Raw genomic sequence first — 19,845 nt, forward strand, 5'->3', positions numbered from 1 at the left:
AAACAGGAGACGCACTCCACAGCTTTATTTGCAGTTTGATATAGTGTTGTGCTAAGGATTATTATTGTTTCTAAGATAACCTCTATATTTCAAAGACATCATACTGTGGTAACCTTGCGGCAACAGCTTCCTAACTTAAACAAGCTGCAGGACTTTTATTTGAGCACTCCAGAGGGTGCAAAAATTAAAGAGACATTAAAAATATTATCAAACTGAATTCCGGGACTCCATAAAGATATTTGTGAACATGAAAGGATGAGTGCACAACACTAAATACATCATTATCTGAAAAGAGAAGCCAGTGAGAAATGCTTTAAACCTGCAGTCCGTCTAATATCCACCAGATGGCGCCTCTCCTGATTGTACAGAAGTCCACAGTAAACTAAAAAAATTCCAGTAAAGTAAATAGAATATACAAAAGAAATACCAAACTATTTAAAATACATCAGGTGGTCTTAATTATTTTCAGCCTCGGTCGTTGTGTCCTTGGGCAAGAAGCTTCACCCGTTGACTGGTGGTGGTCAGAGGGCCCGGTGTCGCCAGTGTCCGGCAGCCAGGGCAGCTGTGGCTACAATGTAGCTGCCATCAGCAGTGTGTGAATGGCTGAATCTACACTTTGGGGTCCATAGGGACAAGCGCTATACAAATACAGACCGTTTACCCTCTGTGCGTGTGTGCGTGTGTGTGTTTCTATCATTGTCACATTTGATTAAACAAATAAAAACTACACTGTAAACAGTATAAAAGTTCGCATGAACCAGCAAGTTTTTAATACAAATCTCTGAATTACATTCAGTGACTCAGACAACAGTGTGAGAACAGTGACAACAGCTGGTTTTGTATCCTTGTTGTGTGTCTGCGTGTCTTTATACTCATCAGTGATCAATTTGTGTTATACTGGTTCTTTTTGAGTCCCTTTGTAGGTTTGTGAGATAGGGTAAGATATAGGTTACATTATTTATCCTAGAACTTGTTACAGCAGCCTATTAAACATAACGTATAACAAATAAGCTTAGATGAAGTATAAATGCTTAAAAATAAAATAAATTACAATCTAAAACACAAAAAAACTTCAGCGTCCATTTTTATATTTGTATAATTTTTAAAGTGTTGGGTTCATGGTGTATTTTGTGGTACAGTGCTGCGTAAACCCCGCGCCTCCTTCTGCGGATTGGTTTGCAATGATTGGTCGGTGAGCGGTAACGTGCGGCCCTACGACTGCGACTCCATCTTTGTTGTGACGTCGACCCTTGCTGGACGTAAACTTCCTTGTTGGGATTGTCAACAGTGTGGCGGTAGAGTTTAGCTAACGCTACGTGTATCTGGGACTCTGCTTCCGAACCGCTTCGAAAGTCGTTAAGCTTCCTTTCTTATTTTTTGTTTTGAGAGTTTTCAAATATAAAATGACTTTTTATCGAAGTCTCTCAGCGGTTCTTGTATCGGTATGCTGGGTTCTCTTGTCCGTGGCGGAGGAGGTGAAGAACAGCACCGAAACTCGTAGAACCGCCGCGACGAACTCCAGCAGGGTTAACGCCATAAACGGCACCAGCAAGGGTCCGCTTAATACCTTCAACGTGGACAGCTCGATGATCCAGAGGGCCCTCTACGTCCTCGTTGGCATCACTATAATCGGCGTCCTCTACTTCCTCATCCGAGCCGTGCGGTGAGAACTACAATTTAATTCAAGATCAAAAATCATTGCTTCTTACAGTCGCTACGCAGTCACAATTTCGGCCTAAAATGTCCAAAATAATTAGAAATATTTACGGATCAGGTGAAAGCCGAATTGAAGAGCACATTTTCCAGCTTCAAAAAATCACTTTACAGTACTTCAGTAACTTTTGAGAAGCGAAGAAAGTTTAAAAAACTGGATTTATGAATGGAGTCTGCTGATTATAAGGTGCTGCACGTTTATTGTTAGCTTTTTGACATAGATTGCATTCTCGGGGTACACGGTTGTGTATATTACTGTATCTGACAAGTTATTAGAGAAATCCAAAAGTAAGAATAGAGTAACATACATAAAGCCGAATTCCCTCCATAAATCTAACAACTTAAAACTTTGTATAAGCTGTTTTTATGTGTTGTAAATGACTATATATAAGTCCTGCATTATGTTTTAGTAACCATTTTTAGTTCGGCATACACTCCAAACTCCTATCACTTCTCTCAGTGTAACCGTTTCTGATAACAGGAGGTGGAACTTGGCCTCTCGTTTCATCCGACGTAGTCTTTGGTGAGAAGTACGTTTTTAATTTGAAGTCAGCAAACCTGCTCCTTACAGACGGAGACTATGCAGTCAGAATCGAGGGCCAACTGTCACAATAATTACAAATATTTACAGAAGCCAAACGGAGGCTCCTGCAGTTTTAGGAAGTCACGTGAGACACATTTACAACGTGTCCTCAACTTGAGAAGCGGAGAAACTTTAAAACTGTGAATAGTGGGGCTTAATGTTTGTCCACATATGAGGATTGGCAATTTCTAAACTTACACTAGAGCAAGCCTTTTAGTGGCCACTCTTCAGTCCCGCCATTAGTTTGTCAGTGAGTCAGAGCCAGTTGGACACATTGTGTAACCTCAGTCTGAACTTCATCAACCTGAAGGTTTAGTGACAGGCTGCTGGCCTTTGGTCTCTCCCATCATTTAAAGCTGTGGTGTTCATATGAAATCACAGGTTTGGTTCCCACCTGAGTGATGTCACACCAAACGTCATTGTAAATTCAGTCGTTTTAAGCTCTGTCTCATATTAGCGATGTGACACACCTGTGCAGAGTGTCAGTCATGCGTTTGTGTGAAGTTGCTGGACTCACTGTGTGGTTCAGGAGGTAACACTTAACACTAATCCTGGTCTACCAGTGTCTCAATTTGTTTTGGCCATCACTTGGCCTTGTTCTGAGTTTAAGTGCCTTTACATTAAGAATGTCATTCTCCTAACATTTCACATTCAGTTCATAAATATCATAATTCACCCGTGTTTTTTTTTAAGTGCTGTACATTACAACTACCTGTTTGGAGCACAGTGGCGTCGAGTTAATAGTAAATGTCTGTTTTGTGATGATGTCGTCAGGCTGAAGAAGCCCACCCACAGAAAGAAGTATGGTCTACTGTCCAATGAGGACGATGCTGTGGAGATGGATGCGGTGGACAGCGACGAGGACGACACGCTGTACGAATCTCGCAGCCTCCGCAGGTCAGAGGTTAACAGGCAACAGCAGTAACGCTGAAATAGAACCAGAACCTGATTTTAAGGCTAATACCAGTAAAAGTTTATTTTTATTTTTTATCTGATGTTCATCAGCAAAAGTAAAAAACATAGAATCATGAAAACACAAAGTTGTCAAAACAATAAATAAATACATTTGATTATTTTGAATAGTTTGATTATTTAAATAATCCAGAGACGCTGACTGGAATTGTTCCAAAGTCTGAACTTTGCTGACTTTGATTTACAGTCAGTCTGATTGGTGTTATCTTTGTCTCTGTTCAGATGAGTCCTGGTCTTTGTCCTCTGACGGATCAGCCCGTATTGATTACAGATTGAGAGAGGGTGGGAGAAGTGACCAACGACTTGCTGAGACAAGTGGAAATAACAAACAAACTGACCAAATAGTCACTGAAGAAAAATGCCAAATCTCAGCTGCTCAAGGAAGATGAGCAGAATAATCAAATTTTTGTTCTTTTAAATGTGGTGTCGGATGAAATGCAGACATGACGGATCAGTGGATCCTCATGAGGCCAAATGTTCCTTTTCTGTTCGTTACTCCTCTTAATATTATTTCAGAGTGTTTTTCTAAGAGTTTATTTGGTGTGTTTTTCCACTCTGAGCTTTTCTGCTCTGACTACATGCTTTATACTACTGCAGACTGATGGCAGGCAGCAGCAATGGTGGTGTGAAATGCTGCAATTGATCAGGATTTGTTGTCCTGACAGACGGTCAGCCTGCCCTGAAACAGTGTTTCACATCGGCTGTGTTGAGACTAAAAGGGTGAATGTGAAGCTTTTGTATAACTCTGATTCCTGATGACATTTTTTTCTCTGTGGACAAGATTCACACTTCTTAACAAAACATTAAAATCTGATTTTTGAATATAAAAAAGTCTTATCATCTGTTTTTGTTTTTGAACATGAGTCTTTATTGGCTACTTTATTTTTTATCATGTCGTGTCAGGTGACATGATATGATATAAAATTAAAATATCTGTAGTTAAAAAAAATGTGCTTACAGTATTGGAAAAAATAATTTTGTAAAAGCGCTGCAGAAGTGAAAATACATGAAGTAAAGAGTACATGAAGTTTTAGTAAAATATGTAAAAATGTTGTAACCATAAATATAAAATATTGGAAAATACTTTTGCCAAGCAAAATACTTCTGGAATATGTAAAAAATAAATAAGTTATTATTTTTACCAAGTAGCTCTTAGGTCCTAAATTAGAAACAGGGATGGATGAGGATCTCAAAGCAGTGGCTGAGTCTGTGTAACTGCTTGTTTGTTTTTTTAAATAATTTAATCATTACTTAGAGGGCTTGAGCTTCAAAATGAAGCTGTAGTAGCAGGCGTTCACCACAAGATGTCGCCAGTGTTACTGTTTCAAACATTAAGCTAAAGGCAACGTTAATAGCAAAGCACCTGTCGTATAGGGATCATATTAGCACAGCCTGAAACAGAAAACTGAACATCAGAAAAAGATCAGATTTGAATGATAACGCGGGACAAATATTATGAATGAACATCCAAAACAATCTTTGCAAAAGGTATTCAAATAAGGAAACAATCGAAACAACGTTAAGCAAAGTGTGAGAAATACTTCATTTTATGTATGTGTACACACACACACACACACACACACACACACAGGGTCACCTGTCATAAAATTAGAAAACACAAACAATTCAATTCAATTTTATTTATATAGCGCCAAATCACAACAAAAGTTGCCTCAAGGCGCTTCATAGATACAGAGAAAAACCCATCAATCATATGACCCCTATGAGCAGCAATTTGGCGACAGTGGGAAGGAAAAACTCCCTTTTAACAGGAAGAAACCTCCAGCAGAACCAGGCTCAGGGAGGGGCGGGGCCATCTGCTGTGATTGGTTGGGGTGAGAGAACGAAGACAGGATAAAGACATGCTGTGGAAGAGAGACAGAGGTTAATAACAGATATGATTCAATGCAGAGAGGTCTGTTAATACATAGTGAGTGAGAAAGGTGACTGGAAAGGAAAAACTCAATGCATCATGGGAATCCCCCGGCAGCCTACATCTATTGCAGCATAACTAAGGGAGGATTCAGGGTCACCTGGTCCAGCCCTAACTATATGCTTTAGCAAAAAGGAAAGTTTGAAGCCTAATCTTGAAAGTAGAGATAGTGTCTGTCTCCTGAATCCAAACTGGAAGCTGGTTCCACAGAAGAGGGGCCTGAAAACTGAAGGCTCTGCCTCCCATTCTACTTTTAAATACTCTAGGAACAACAAGTAGGCCTGCAGAGCGAGAGCGAAGTGCTCTAATAGGGTGATATGGTACTACAAGGTCATTAAGATAAGATGGGGCCTGATTATTTAAGACCTTGTATGTGAGGAGCAGCATTTTGAATTCTGGATTTAACAGGAAGCCAAAACAGGAGAAATCTGCTCTCTCTTTCTAGTCCCTGTCAGCACTCTTGCTGCAGCATTTTGGATCAGCTGAAGGCTTTTCAGGGAGTTTTAGGACTTCCTGATAATAATGAATTACAGTCGTCCAGCCTGGAAGTAATAAATGCATGAACTAGTTTTTCAGCGTCAGTCTGAGACAGGATATTTCTAACTTTAGAGATGTTGCACAAATGGAAGTAAATAAATTGTTGTAAATAAATAACTTTATTTTGGTATCTTAATAAAAACTAATTTGCTTTTCTGTTATATTCAATCAATAAACAAATTGAAAAGAAATCACCCACAAATCCTCATGTGGAAATAATTTTTTTGTCACCATAACTGAAAGAATTTTCTCTCCCTGTTCTTCCACCTGTTGCTGCTTTGTTACTAAACTCACTGAAAACAGGCTAATTCTGAGGTAATAAAACAGGAAGTGGCGATTTTTCCCACCTCACGGTCTGTCGGGGTCACTGATAGCAGGGTGACTGCTGAACTGCCACTGTAACAAGCTAATGATGAGTGGGCGTGGTGCTGAAGACTGATAAACGTCTCAGCCTATCAGACGGTCCCCAGAGAGACCACAATAACAACAGTACAACTCAACAGGTCCCAGAGGAGCAGAGGGGCGTGTTTCAATTAGAGAAAGCTGAGTATATGTGTGTGTGTTTGTGAGATGCTGGCTTATCCTCGGTTCCCACCTTAGTCTCTCTGTTTTCACACAGTTTATCTGATCAGGTGTCAATAAATCTGCTGAAGACCGTCACTAATTTTAGCTAAATCAACCTGCAGTTATTGTTCACCTGTTAGAAATATGGCTGCACCTCCAGTTTCCAGCAGACACTGTGATAGTGGGAAACATGACATCAGAACAGCCAACTAAATAGACAGATGTAAGATTATTGTTCTGAGCATCAAGGGGCAGTTTCAGAGCCAGATCGAGCTGGATCAAAGGTTTCTAAGAGGGCGGAGCATGGAGCCCAAAAACACTTCATGGATCCAAAGCAGGATCCGGAGGATAAAGGTGACATCATCAGAAGTCCAATACATCAAGTTGTGTTAGCTGAGAGATTAAAAAACCAAGACCCAACTGGCTGACACGCAGTGCTCACTAACTGCTTACTCAAATGTACTCGATTGAAGGATCATCAGCAAGTGTGAACACATGTATAAAACCAGATGTTGACACTTTGCTGGCCTGCAATGCTCAGAGAAACTGCAGAAAACGGATGCATCTCAGACTCAAAACTGTGTCTGAACAAACCACAAGACTTCTGGAATAATGTCCTTTGCAAAGATGAGGCCAAAGTGCAGAGGACCAAGTTTGGTGAAAAGCAAACCAGCACAAACACCTCAATCCACCTGCCAAGTGGGGTGATGGACAGGTCATGATTTGGCTCTTCTTTTGGAGCCACAGTAAGGTTGTCACATTGGCCCAAACTAATGCACCAAGAGTGAAATGAAGCTGAGGCAAACTGAAGTGGACAGAGTGCAGATGATGCAAGAGAATTTTTAATCATTCTCTGCTGTGACTCCACTTTAAATCTAAATGAGGTGATGGAGGAATCCATCCTTTAGAGCTATGCTGTATCCTCCGGTTTGCGTATTTTTGGAGAATGATTCATCCTGAAGCAGATTAATGAGCCTCAAACCCACCTCGGAGCTTTGAAAGGGGGAGCTGGTTTTCAGTGGACTTTCCTCCACAGCCACCTGACCTTAACCCCACTGGATATTCAGGAGGAAGCCAAACAGAGAAACAGTGGTGGGAACTGAGGATGAGCCGATATCTCTCTGTCACAGACAGACACACACACACACACACACACACACACACACACACACACACACACACACACACACACACACAGAGCTCTCTAATTGAAACACGCCCCTCTGCTCCTCTGAGTTGTCCTGTTGTTATTGCCATCTCCCCCAGGGCCGTCCAATTGGGTGAGATGTTTATCAGTCATCTCCTCAACTCATCATGGCCTTGTTACAGTGGCACAGTGACAGTCTACTCCGCCCCATCACCCCAACCCCCCTGCTCCCCAACACACAGACGCACACACACACACACACACACACACACACACACACACACACACACACACACACACAGACGCACACACACACCTCCACAGTGAGTTCAGGTGCTTTGCTGTGTTAGAGCACTAATAATGCTGCAACAAAATTTGACATTGAACTTAATTTAAATAATTTTTTTAAAAGAAAAAAACATCACATGTTACAATATAACAACAAGAATGTTTACTTATGCACTGTTACTTTCAAAACAGTATTTCAAAACATATTTATTTTCCTTAGAAAGAATGAATCATTTATATTTACACACAATAACAGAATTATGTCAGAACAAAATGACCATGTTAGATATTACGATCCCCTAAAACCTGTTTATCGAGCTATATCCAGAGCACAAACCTCTGCTGTGCAATGATGTGCAAACTTTATAAAGATCAAAGGTTGTAAAATCATGTGAAAACTGAGAGTTAACTTCCAGTTTATGCACAATAGGAAAACCCGTCCATCCATTCTCGTCTCCGTTTCGGGGTCGTGGGGGTCTGGAGCCTATCCCAGCTGTCTTAGCCAGTCTGTTGCAGAGCTAACACACACAGACAGACAACCATTCACATTCCACCTACTGGCAATTTAGAATTACCAGTTAGCCTAACCCCACTCACTGCATGTCTTTGGACTGTGGGGAAGCCAGAGTGCCCAGTAGTGATGGGATTTCCAGCTCTTTTTAGAGAACTGGCTCTTTTGGCTCCGAACCGGCTCTTCAGGTTGTTTTGTTGCTTTAATTAATTTATTATTAACAATAATATAAAATTATGCACAAAAGGAATTACTAATGTAAAAAAAAGTGGTTTTATTTATATATGTTTATACATAAATATATGCGGTGGCCCCTAGAGACAAAACACGTACAAACTCCAAAACACATTTCTAGCATGAACTGAACTTCCAAAACAGGATCACCTAAATTACACAATTGAAATCATGAAAGCATGTGTGTATTGTTTGTGTATTTATACACAAGCATTCATATATAGTCAAATAATTAAAAAAAAAAAAAAAAGTTCATTTACCTGTTACTACCACACACCAAATCCGGTCGTTGGTACTTGCTGGCTTGTGTAGCCACAAGATAACAAAAGCTCAACACTGCCCCCTAGCATCCTGGAGCACTTCTGTTGTGTGTTGTACGTGATTTGAAGTTTGTATGTGCTTTGTCTCTAGGGGCCACCGTAAATATACTTTTATTTATTCACTCCACATAAAATGTAATAAATAAATCATATAATACAAAAAACAACTATTCACATTTACACCTTTTAACTTTTAACTATTTAAATTTTCAGCTTTTTCCTTTTACAAATTTAAAGTGAAACAACACAAAACACTGCAAACCACAACACAATTAAATATAAATTAAAATATGAAAACAAAAAGAAGATGCACATTTTCTCTCATATGGGCCTGCATGAATAAACTTTCTGAATCCTTTATCATCTGCAACTGAATATAGTTGTGGATGATTACTATACCTTTCTAATGTGACGTTGTTGTCCCTGCCTCTCTTTCTCTCCCTCCCGCTCTGTTCCTGTGCTACTGAGTGTAACTACCGCCCCTCCCCCCTCTGCCCAGCGTAAAGCACAAGGCTCGCGTGCGGAGTGAAGCGGAAAAAAGTGCGAGAGAGAGAGAGAGAGAGAGAGAAAAAACCCCACGGCTCGCGATAAGGAGCCGGCTCGCGTCGTTCAAGTCAAAGACCCGGCTCTAAGAGCCATTTCGTTCACGACTGACCCATCACTAGTACCCAGAGAGAAGATGCAAACTCCACAGAGAAAGGCCCCGGCCATACAGTGGAATTGAACTTACCACCTTCTTGCTGTGAAGCAACAATGCTAACCACTGCTGCCTCTTGAGAAAACATCATGCAGAAAAAACCCAACAGTAATCAGTTTAGATTTGAAAAACAGAATTGTTGATGGTCACAAAGCAGCAGATGGATATACCAAGTTATCACAGCATTTCTGTTAGAGGCATCGTCAAGGAGCTCACATCGGCCCTCACAGTACAGAGCAAGTGTGGCAGAAGCAGGAAGAGAAAATTTCAAAGACTCTGGAAAGAAAACTAGTGAGCAATGTGTCTAAAGACCCCAGACCTCCACTTCTGCAAAAGAGACACCCTTAAGTCAGACTGAAGTATGCCGAGGACTTCTTGGACAAAGACTATATGAGTATGTGATGATATCAGTTTATTGCAGCTCTTCACTCAATCATCAGGTGCAAATTTAGAAAAAAATAAATGAAGAATTTATGATAGTCTTGCACAAGTGAATCAGCAGGTTGTCATTAATGAAGAGGAAAAGCATCAGTTTCTCTGTATTTTTATTTCTCTGTATTCAGATATGAGCATCACACCTGCGCATCATCACAGATTTCATCAGTAGACAAAAAGACATTTTTATTAACATTAAAATCACCAAAGGTTCCTCATGAAAGAACCTGAATCTGGTTACTGGTTCTTCTGCTTCATGGCAGAACATCACCCTGAATATCAAACATAAAACACACAAACAACATGGAAAGCACACGTCTAATAACACTGATACATGTGAATATCACATGAACTTTTTTCATTAGTGAATTACTAAATGCAGAATAATTCATATTTATGGATAATTCCATGTGTGCTTTTAAAGCTACCAGCCATCACTCTGTGCTTTTATTTAGCTACACTAACATCTCAATCATGTATTAAATGGCCTTTAAAATCCACATTTCCCTTTCACTCTGTTCACCTCACTGAGGAAGAATATCATCAGTTTAACCCAAAACATTTACAATATGAACAGATGTTCCCAATGCCAGTACGTCTGACCTGTAATCATTTATTCATGAAGATCAATAATTCATCTGTCTGCTGCATGAAGTGTCGTGTATCATTTTTGTGATTTTCTAAAACCAGTCAGAAATAATGCAGAGGCATTGTCTGACAAAAAGCTTGTAAACGACGAAGGTTTCTGTCTTGTTAGTGTTCCCTGTTTACATCTTTGTGTTTGAGCCTGAATCAGCTGACTGACGACAAACAGCAGAACTGGAGCACAGGAGCATCAGTCTGACCCCAGACTGCAGGGGCCTTCACATCTGGAGTGATGAAACAGTCTCAGCTGATCTCTGCTCGACCTGCTCAGCTGTACCTGCTGGTACTGGAGCTGCCTCTGCTCCCCCATCAGCCCATCAGAGTCTCCCTCTGATGAACTCTCGCAGGTGGAGTTAGGTGATGGTGTCCCCTGCAGTCTGTCCTCCTCCAGCCTCACAGCCTGGCTCTGTGGGGCCCCGCTGAGGTCTTGCTCAGTCAGTAGATGGTCCAGAAAGCTGATGTACCTGAGGGCGAGGCGTAGGATCTCGTTCTTGCTGAGCTTCCTGTCTGGGGGGTGGGTGGGTATGAGACGTCGCAGCTCTGCGAATGCACCATTCACGTTCTGCTGGCGCCATCGTTCTCGACTGTTGGTGAAAATCCGACGTACCACTCTGGGACGGGTACCTGAGGGGAGAGCAAAGAAGGATCAGCTGGAGAACCACATCTAAGGATGTAAGGTTGGGTACAAAGTAGCTGAGTGACCCTCAACTGGTGACAGCACAAGCATGTGCAGTGACAAAAAAACAACTGTTTTGTTCTAGTAGGAAAAATCTAATAAAAGAACCAAATAAATAAAAGAGACAGAAGTGAAGGAAACAGAGACGAACACCTGACAAAGACTGACTCACACTAAACACACAACATGAAGACAAGGATTACAAAATACAGGTGAAGTCAGAAAAGAACGAAGAAGGGAAGTGGAAAAAAACTGAAAGCTGCATGAATTGGAGAGGGAGAAACAGTGAGACAAACAGAGGAAAGACGGGAAGCAAAGAAGAGAGAATCTTCAAAAACACAAGGACAAGGATTCACAACTGAAACCACTGAACAGTGGAGAGAACACGACACCTTAAACAGAACCACGTGAAGAAGAAACACAATCTCACTCTGTCTGTAAAACATCTTTTTATGCAGCATCATCGTCAAGGTTTTATCTTTAATAGAAAGGAAAACTGCGAAGCTTTTTACAAATTAAAACAGCCCTCTTTCATCTTATAGGATACTTGTCTGATTTATTTATAATTTACGGTTGAAAACAGCTGCTAGTATTGATAACCACTTATAACTGATAAGTGGACCTTTTGAATGTGATATTATTTTTCTTAAATGCTGAATTAAGTAAAGCTTAATGCTGCTAAGATGTCTTTTGTCAGCTCTATAGAAGAGCACACTAACATGCGTGTCTCCATATCTGGTGATGCAGTGAACTCACCCTCAGTGAGGTTCCTCTCACACGGAGCCGCTCTGAGCTTCAGGGCGATGCGTGGATCTGGATCACTGCACACAGACACACAGACACGTTGGTGAGGAGCAGAAAAATCCTCCTTGGTGATGAATTATGGAAACTCATATTTTATTTTAAAAATGGTTTCAATAGAATGCAGATGCCAGCAACATGCTGAAACAAATGCACCATAATCGTTATAATGGCGTTCTCCCTGTCTTGTAAAACTGTGTAAATACCGCAGATCAAAAAGCCAATAACAGGTAATAACTGCGGCTTATGTAAAACAAGCAGCTTTTTAGTGCAAACACATTGACTGTTGTAAACTCCAACATCTATTAATCTTTACAGTAACAAAAATGGTTGTTTTAAGCCGTTTACAGTTCATTAATAAACGCCGGTCTCACCTGCGGAAGGTGTGGAGGTCCTGGACATCTTCGTGCAGCATGTCTCTTGCGAACAGAAGCAGCAGAAGTGAAGGAGACTGGTGGCTAATCGGGGTTCAGTTGGCAGTTCGGGCTCCGTTGACCTTCCCTCGGCTCTGTGGAGAGTCAGTGTCGGTCGCCTCTTTTTATATCCACGGACCCTCCCACCCCCACCTCCCCGTGTCCCGGCGCGTCGTTTCCTCGGAGCCCCCTTTGATAAAGACAGTCCCATTAAAGTCATTAAACCCAGGGTCCCAGGAAGCAGCTCTCCAGGGACCTGCAGGGTCCTTGGTCCGCCTCCCCCCTCCCCCCCTCTGTAGGAGTCGTGTTTTCCTCCGTCACGACTCCACAGCCTTCGGCGCCACCGCTGCCAGCCGGACCCAGTACGCACAGACCATCAAGGCTGGTCCTGTGCTAAAACTTCTCAGTGACTGAAACACTAACTGAAGTAGCCTACGTATTGAAGTAAAACCAAACATGCCACATATGATTCATCGCCATATGACTGTTTCTGTTTAAACTGTCTTTTCTTGGCAGCTCTGGGGGTTTCTCGCTTTTGTTTGCGGGGTTAAAAAAACTGAAAGTCTCAGACTTATTGTTGAGTAGCTTTGATGCGCCTCTCAGGTGAGCCGAAATTTTAAGGGGAATTTTTATTTTATTTATACACTCCTCGGAAGTTCTATCTGTTCACATTTCTGCACCAAAATACGTTTACAGCTATTATAGGACACGTCAGTAAGAGGGAAACGGCACGATTTAATAATATTAAGAAGACTTAATGAAATGCTGGTAAACTGGGATTTTGTTTTAATCTTTGCCAAGCAGGACAACTTAAAAATCAGAGACAAAGGAGGAAAACGTGCTAAATGCTCACACTGAGCCATGTTGTCCAAGGTCAGTTACAAACAGGAATATAACGTCTTCAGTAGCATCAGCCTATAAAAGTAAAAATGTAACTGTTTTCATTATTGATTTATTGATCGATCAGTTTCTGTACGTGGCTAGACTGCGCAATGGGAATTAAATTCAAATTCAAATTCAAATTTTATTTGTCACGTACACAGTCATACACAGTACGATATGTAGTGAAATGCTTGGACAACTGCTCGTGACCTAAAGAGAACAAAAAAGGAAAAGGCTATGAATAAGATAGGAAATAAATATGAAAAATTAAAAAGGGTAACTTTAACTAGGAAGGAATAAAATATAAATTAAGGTTAAAAATGAAATAACTGTACAACACAAATTAGAATGAAGGGTAAATTTAACTGGGAAGAATAAGATAAAGATAAAATATATAAATTAAAGTTGAAAATAAAATAACTGTACAACAAAATACACAATATAGAACTATATAAGAATGTATGAAGAAATATAAATAAATATATACACAATAACAGCAGCTGTACAAGTATTAACTGGAAATGAAGAATATAGTGACCAGTGTTGTGCAAAACCAAAGTCCAGAAAGTCCAGTGTGTGTGTAAGAACCATATGTGTGGGTCAGTACTGTGTGGTGGTGTGATTGAGAGACCGTATCGCCTGCGGGAAGAAGCTCCTCCTCAGTCTCTCTGTGTTGGTCTTCAGGGAGCGGAATCGCTTTCCTGACCTCAGCAGAGAGAACAGTCTGTTGTTGGGATGGCTGAGGTCCTTCTTATTGGTGGTTGTTAAACTTCTATCAATCGCCTTTTACTTAATTATCTTATAATTTGTATTTATGACTCGTGTGCAGCCGGAAGCGTTGCAGGTGTCGTGTGGTTCCAGCTGAGCAGTTCACTCACGAGCTGTTAGACTCGTCTATCTGATGTTTGACGCCATCAAACGGCCGCTTCGCTTTCCGTTAAACGTCTCTACCTGCGCCCAGGGGTGCCCAACTCCAGGCCTCGAGTTCCGGTGTCCTGCAGGCTTCAGATGTGTCCTTGATCCACTACAGCTGATTTAAATTACCAAATGACCTTGAATTTCTTCAGAGGCCTGGTAATGAACTAATCGTTTGATTCAGGTGTGTTGACCCAGAGTGAGATCTAAAACCTGCAGGACACCGGCACTCGAGGCCTGGAGTTGGACACCCCTGCCTGCGCCGGAGGCTGCGAGGTGTTCAGACAGACAGGTGAGGAGATGTCTGCAGTCAGGGAGGTGACAAAGTTAGGCTGAGCCACAGACACACGGCAGTGAGACTCGTGATTAAAAACCTGCACGAGTTACATCCTTAACTATCCACAAACATTAGTGATTAATGACCATCGTAGATTAAAACGCTTAATGAGGACTATTGCAAACAATGTGCTTTTATTTTTTATGGTGTTTATTTTCATTAAAGTTTGTAGAGTTGATGTGGAGGTTAAATAAAATCAGCTGTTTGAATCTCTCTAATTGTCTGTGATGATGTTGACGTGGTTTTTGTTTTGTCCTTTGTTACTTCCATTATAAATCTCAACTTCTTCCTTTATGGAAGAAAGTTTATTTTTATGATGCTTTTTCTGGTTTCAGTTCACATAAATTAATCTGTGTTACTTCTGGTCTGTGATATTTAATTGAGTGAAATAAAACGTATCAAATGCAACTGTGTGAAATAAACAGGAATCCCGTTCATCATAATGATGACATCTACTGTTTGCTGATAACTCGTATAAATGAAGTCATCTCGTTTCAGAGGCGGAAATTTACTGAGCCACAGGAACAGCTTCAGAAACTGATTCAGGACTTTGAGCATATCGTTTCTTTATCTGGCTTCTCTTAGTCTAATATTACCAATCACATGAAACTGGTTATGAAATTGATTAGTCGTAAGTAACCCACAGCGCCTACACACTGTCACATGACCCACATCAGCTGGCGCGAGGTCCCTCTCCTGATTCGCTGCGTGCCCGCCGCGGCAAAGATGCCTTGAGTTCGGCTGCGCTGTCTGTTATTTAACTGCCTTCCGTCGTGCAGTTTCCGTATTTGTTTGAAGTGTACAGATGAAGCTATGGATGAAATATTGTACTGTTATGAAATGTGACAATGCAATGATCAGATTCACGCTATAGAAGTGTGGAATCATTGTATATTAAACTGAATTCAAATCGAAATGGACATTTTCTGTCCCTGCAGGTCAGATGTGTTTGTTGTTGTGCTTCTTCATATTCACCCCCCCCCCCCCCCTTCATCCTGTCTTTGGATTACGGACGTATTTTTTTCCCGTCGTGAAACTGAGCCCTAAAGAGGAACTCCTGAAAACTGACCTTCAAAAGGAAATGAACAGGCATTTAAAAGTCTTTTGCACAGCGATTGCAAGCAGTGAAATTAATTGTGGTACATGTATTTATCCATGTTGTGTTTTGTATTTGTTTTGTTCCACTTCCGCTTTTTCCCAATTTGTTCAATATATTTTTGGTTTTCTTTGACAGATTTTCTGTGTCTGGTCTCATCATTCACACCACCTGGGCTCCATTCTGTGCATCAGTCAGTTACATCCACCCGCTGCATATATAGCTGGACTGGTGCTTTTTCGTTTTTATGGGCCGATGTTTTGTTGTTTGTTTGTTTTGGGGTCTTTTTTGTAACGGCATAAACAATGAAAGGTGGTGGATTGGCTAATTGGTCATGATCGACTCTGGGCTGGATAGATTACAGCCGATGAGGTCGAACTTTGAAGTTTCGCATTGAGCTCAAAAGGAGCAGTTTGTCCCGGACTTCAGCTGGAATAGAAAAAGACACAAAGCTGCAGTTATTCTGTCTTTGCGCTGCAGCTGCCTCCTCTCCTCTCATCCTCTCCTGTTTCTACTTCAATCATGAAACTGATCAATGATCAGCTGATCGGCTCTCTTGTTTGTTTATCGCTCACTTTGCGCCAGAAAGAGGAAACCAGCGGATGTCGCGCTAAACAACAGCAGCACCTTTAAGCTTGATCAGCTGTTGTTAGAATTGATTTAATATTAATTTCTAGTATCAGCTGATGTTTGCTGGAGCCACAGCTGTAAAGCTGCTGGTCATGATGTCATGCTCAAAAATGTTTTGTCTCACTCTCATTTCTTCTTGTTGCGTGTTTAAGCTCTACTTGGAACCTTGTTAAGATCCAACCATGCAAAATCTGATCTATTTATTAATGTTTTTGTTGCCATTTTTCAAGTGGTCTTTAATGTTTGATCAGGACTGAATCAAATTTGATGTGTAACAGCGCCATGTTGTGGCCAAAGAGAGTAGAAAAGAACTACCATTGATGATCAGGTGAAACAGACGTTAAAGACAGTAGTTATGGACACTAAAAATGAATTAAGCATTTGTTTTATTACCACGATGGTCAAAGGGGAAGAAGAGTGAGCTATCAGCTGGGCAGTGGTGGATAAAATTTGGCCAGTTTTAACCCAAAGCCCACAACACAAACGCACATACCTGTAAGAATGACACAAACAAACCTAAACAACTGTGCAAAACGGCACCAATAAAAAGGTCAAAAAAATAAATTTGACACAAACCTGTAAATAAATAAAATCTGTAAAATATATACATCTTTTAGGCTTTTCCAGAAAGTTAAAAAATAAAAGAAGCGTTGGCTTAAAATAGGCTGGTTGCCAATAAGTGTTATGAAACTGAGTTCAGATTCACTCTGCAGAGGCGACAGATGTGTCACAGTCCAAACACACCACAGTGTGAGTCCGAAGAAGCTTTTCTCTGAGTGAACGCAGTGCGCGTCTGAGGTTGTAAGTGAGTAATTATATATCAGAAATAATAATATATTTAAAAACAGCAACAACAACAAAACCCACTAGTATGTATTGTAAGTGTCACCTGGCAGTTCGCTGGTGATTGGCAGAGTGGGTGCGTGGGGTGAGGTCGGCGCTCTTCTGTGGAAAAATCCAGAGGCGATTAACGCTCTCTGGTGCGAGTGGGTGTATTGTTCGGTAAGAGACTTTTGCCATTTCGTTTGGATCACTTATTGTTGTAGGTGCCGATTTTTAATGCGTGTTGTTGGACTTTTTTAGTGTGACCACGAGTTTTAATGGAGGAATTGATCGACTGCGCGCAGGGAAACCGATCGTTGGTATATTTGTTTGTTTTAGTTCTGTGATTTTTGAATGGTTTAATAAAACGGATATTTTATTTGGTAACATTTTAACATTTGGTAACATTGGGGGTGGCTGTAGCTCAGGTGGCAGAGCAGGTCAGTCACTAACCAGAAGGTCGGTGGTTCGATCCCAGGCTGCCTCCTGGCTGCATGCCAAATATCCTTGGGCAAGATACTAACCAGTAGGCAAGTTTGCCTACTGGTGGTGGTCAGAGGGCCCGGTGGCGCCAGTGTCCGGCAGCCTCGCCTCTGTCAGTGCGCCCCAGGGCAGCTGTGGCTACAATGTAGCTGCCATCACCAGTGTGTGAATGTGTGTGTGAATGGGTGAATGACTGAATGTAGTGTAAAGCGCTTTGGGGTCCTTAGGGACTGAGTAAAGCGCTATATAAATGCAGGCCATTTACCATAATGTTGTTTTTCAGCTGTTGTTGTGCTGCCTCATCTGTCCTTTTGTCGTTCTTTTCATTGATTTGTAATTTTGTTTTGGTCCGTGCAGCCTTAAAGGCGGTTAATGCTTGAGAGTGAGCCGTGTGAGGACTAACCTCTCTTTTTGTTTGTGCCACTTCCTTTAACATCAACACATAGCGCTGATTCCCAGCTGTGCTGAGACCTGGATTGTTTGCCGTCTCATGTGCAGCGGGGATATCAGCAGGATGTGTTGTAAGTGCCGTCTGGAAATAACTGGGGAAACTATGTTTAATTAATGTAACAAATTATCAGTTTATTTCTTTGCCCCTTTTATTCGGTACCTTTGTCCTCGGTTACAGTATTTTTCCCCTCATGCGCGGTATTTGCACAGAGGTGGAGCCGCGCATGGACTCAGACTGACTGGACGCAACATTGAGCAGTTGCACCCTCTTGTGGCTGAAGTTGGTATTACATGAAAGTGCCCTTCTAACGCAATGAATTCGCTTCAAATCTCAAAAAGCCAAATCTGATGAGCTGCAATCTCACTCACACTGAGCACCTTTAAACATATGTTGGTAGAATATGACATGCCAGCATGTTTTTGCACTCTTACACCTCTGAGGTAAATTTATTTTCTAATTAGTAATTTTATTTGACTTTTTTTTAGTTTCAGTTAATTTCTAGAGTGGATTTTATTTGAAACTGTTTAGTTTTACTTCAGTTTTTATTCGTTTCAGTCTCTGTGATGATTACTGTAAGGAGGGCATATATCAGAGGCAAAATAAGGAAAACCAGTGCAGGTATTATACTATGCTACAATATTCAAAATTGTATAAAAGGCTCTGGGATTTTATGTCTATGTTCTGCAATATTGTGTGGGGTGGAGTCGTAGGAAATGACGTAGGCAGAAGTTGGGGGTATCGCGATGCTACTCGAGAAGGGGAGATTTTTTCAGTGTTAGTTCTGTTACCTCGTAAGCTGTGTTCCTGGTTGCCATCCTTCACGTGATGCTCCGAGTGTTAAGTTCATGACTGGAAGTAAGTTTCCTTAAATATGTTCATTTTCCGATTCTGATGTTGGCCGCGGCTTTAGTTACATTCTACCGCATTGTAGCACCGCATTTTTTCATCTCGTGACTCGAAGCATGTGCCGCCGGCCGCCGCCATTATGTAGTAATTTTATTCGGCCACACGATGGCGCCAAAGACCTTTGTTTACAGTTAGAGTGGATGCTTCGGCTATGTATGACATTCTCACTGTGTTTAATTGTGTCCTTTTCTGTGTTTGGAGCAAGAGATGTAAGATTGGCGTAGTTCAAATTATATATGTCCTGTTATGTGTATATTCAGATGGATGTTGGTTTATTTCATTTAATCCTTTATATGTATCTTAGTGAAGCTGTTGCTGTATATATTTATATACTCATGGCAACTTGTTTGTTACTACAGACTGCTGGCAACACTGAGCATCTAGGTGGCAATAAAACAGCTGGCGGTGACAATCCAGCAAAGTGGAAGCCTGTTGTCCTCCTTCCTGTATCCTGACCGATACACCATCTTGTTAGCTGCTGAACCTAAAAGAACTAGCCCTCACCACAAGTACTCCTCAACAAAAATACTTTATTTTAGTTACTTTTAGTAGTAATAGTAGTTTTTATTTAACTATAATAACCAGGCTCTGATATTAACATAAACGTCCTTACATCACAGGACAGGAACCTGCCCGAGGACCTTCAGGCTTTAAAATTTGAGTCTGAACTTAAGTGAAAGTTGTTGGGTCATTGGACGTTCAGCACAAAGACAGTTACATCTGCAAACTCAGAGACGAGTATTGGAAGCGATTTGTGACAGAAGGACAGCAGCAAGAGTGAAGGGGAAGTCATTTAGTAATGAAACAGGAAACGGCTTACCTCAATTATATGGATAAGATCAAGACAGACAACT

General features: G+C 41.1%; 2 protein-coding genes across 2 annotated transcripts; one reads left to right on the forward strand and one right to left on the reverse strand.

Annotated features, from left to right (window-relative positions):
* The first annotated feature begins 1,283 nt into the window (after nucleotides 1–1,283).
* fam174c (family with sequence similarity 174 member C) lies at nucleotides 1,284–4,064 on the forward strand. The gene is made up of 3 exons (XM_085371924.1): nucleotides 1,284–1,663; nucleotides 3,071–3,193; nucleotides 3,491–4,064. The coding sequence occupies exons 1-3, from the start codon at nucleotides 1,404–1,406 to the stop codon at nucleotides 3,492–3,494; spliced, it is 387 nt and encodes a 128-aa protein (XP_085228050.1). The 5' UTR covers nucleotides 1,284–1,403; the 3' UTR covers nucleotides 3,495–4,064.
* Nucleotides 4,065–10,769: 6,705 nt separating this feature from the next.
* LOC146618055 (T-cell acute lymphocytic leukemia protein 1 homolog) lies at nucleotides 10,770–12,471 on the reverse strand. The gene is made up of 3 exons (XM_085373300.1): nucleotides 12,431–12,471; nucleotides 12,012–12,076; nucleotides 10,770–11,203 (listed from the first exon to the last, which is right to left on the reverse strand). Exons 1-3 carry the CDS (start codon nucleotides 12,469–12,471, stop codon nucleotides 10,770–10,772), a joined length of 540 nt encoding a protein of 179 aa, XP_085229426.1.
* Nucleotides 12,472–19,845: the final 7,374 nt, after the last annotated feature.

This window comes from Diplotaxodon limnothrissa, linkage group LG15 (assembly GCF_057381915.1).
Source record: "Diplotaxodon limnothrissa isolate DT_005_m linkage group LG15, D_limnothrissa_male_GT1.1, whole genome shotgun sequence".
NCBI classification, from domain to species: domain Eukaryota; kingdom Metazoa; phylum Chordata; class Actinopteri; order Cichliformes; family Cichlidae; genus Diplotaxodon; species Diplotaxodon limnothrissa.

Excerpts from the sequence above, each read along its gene's own strand:
- fam174c (XM_085371924.1), top strand. The coding sequence starts at position 1,404 with ATGACTTTTTATCGAAGTCTCTCAGCGGTTCTTGTATCGGTATGCTGG. Across the intron at positions 1,664-3,070 it reads TTCCTCATCCGAGCCGTGCG|GCTGAAGAAGCCCACCCACA; the intron begins GTGAGAACTACA and ends TGATGTCGTCAG.
- LOC146618055 (XM_085373300.1), bottom strand. The coding sequence starts at position 12,471 with ATGCTGCACGAAGATGTCCAGGACCTCCACACCTTCCGCAG. Across the intron at positions 12,077-12,430 it reads GACCTCCACACCTTCCGCAG|TGATCCAGATCCACGCATCG; the intron begins GTGAGACCGGCG and ends GTCTGTGTGCAG. Across the intron at positions 11,204-12,011 it reads TGAGAGGAACCTCACTGAGG|GTACCCGTCCCAGAGTGGTA; the intron begins GTGAGTTCACTG and ends CTCTCCCCTCAG.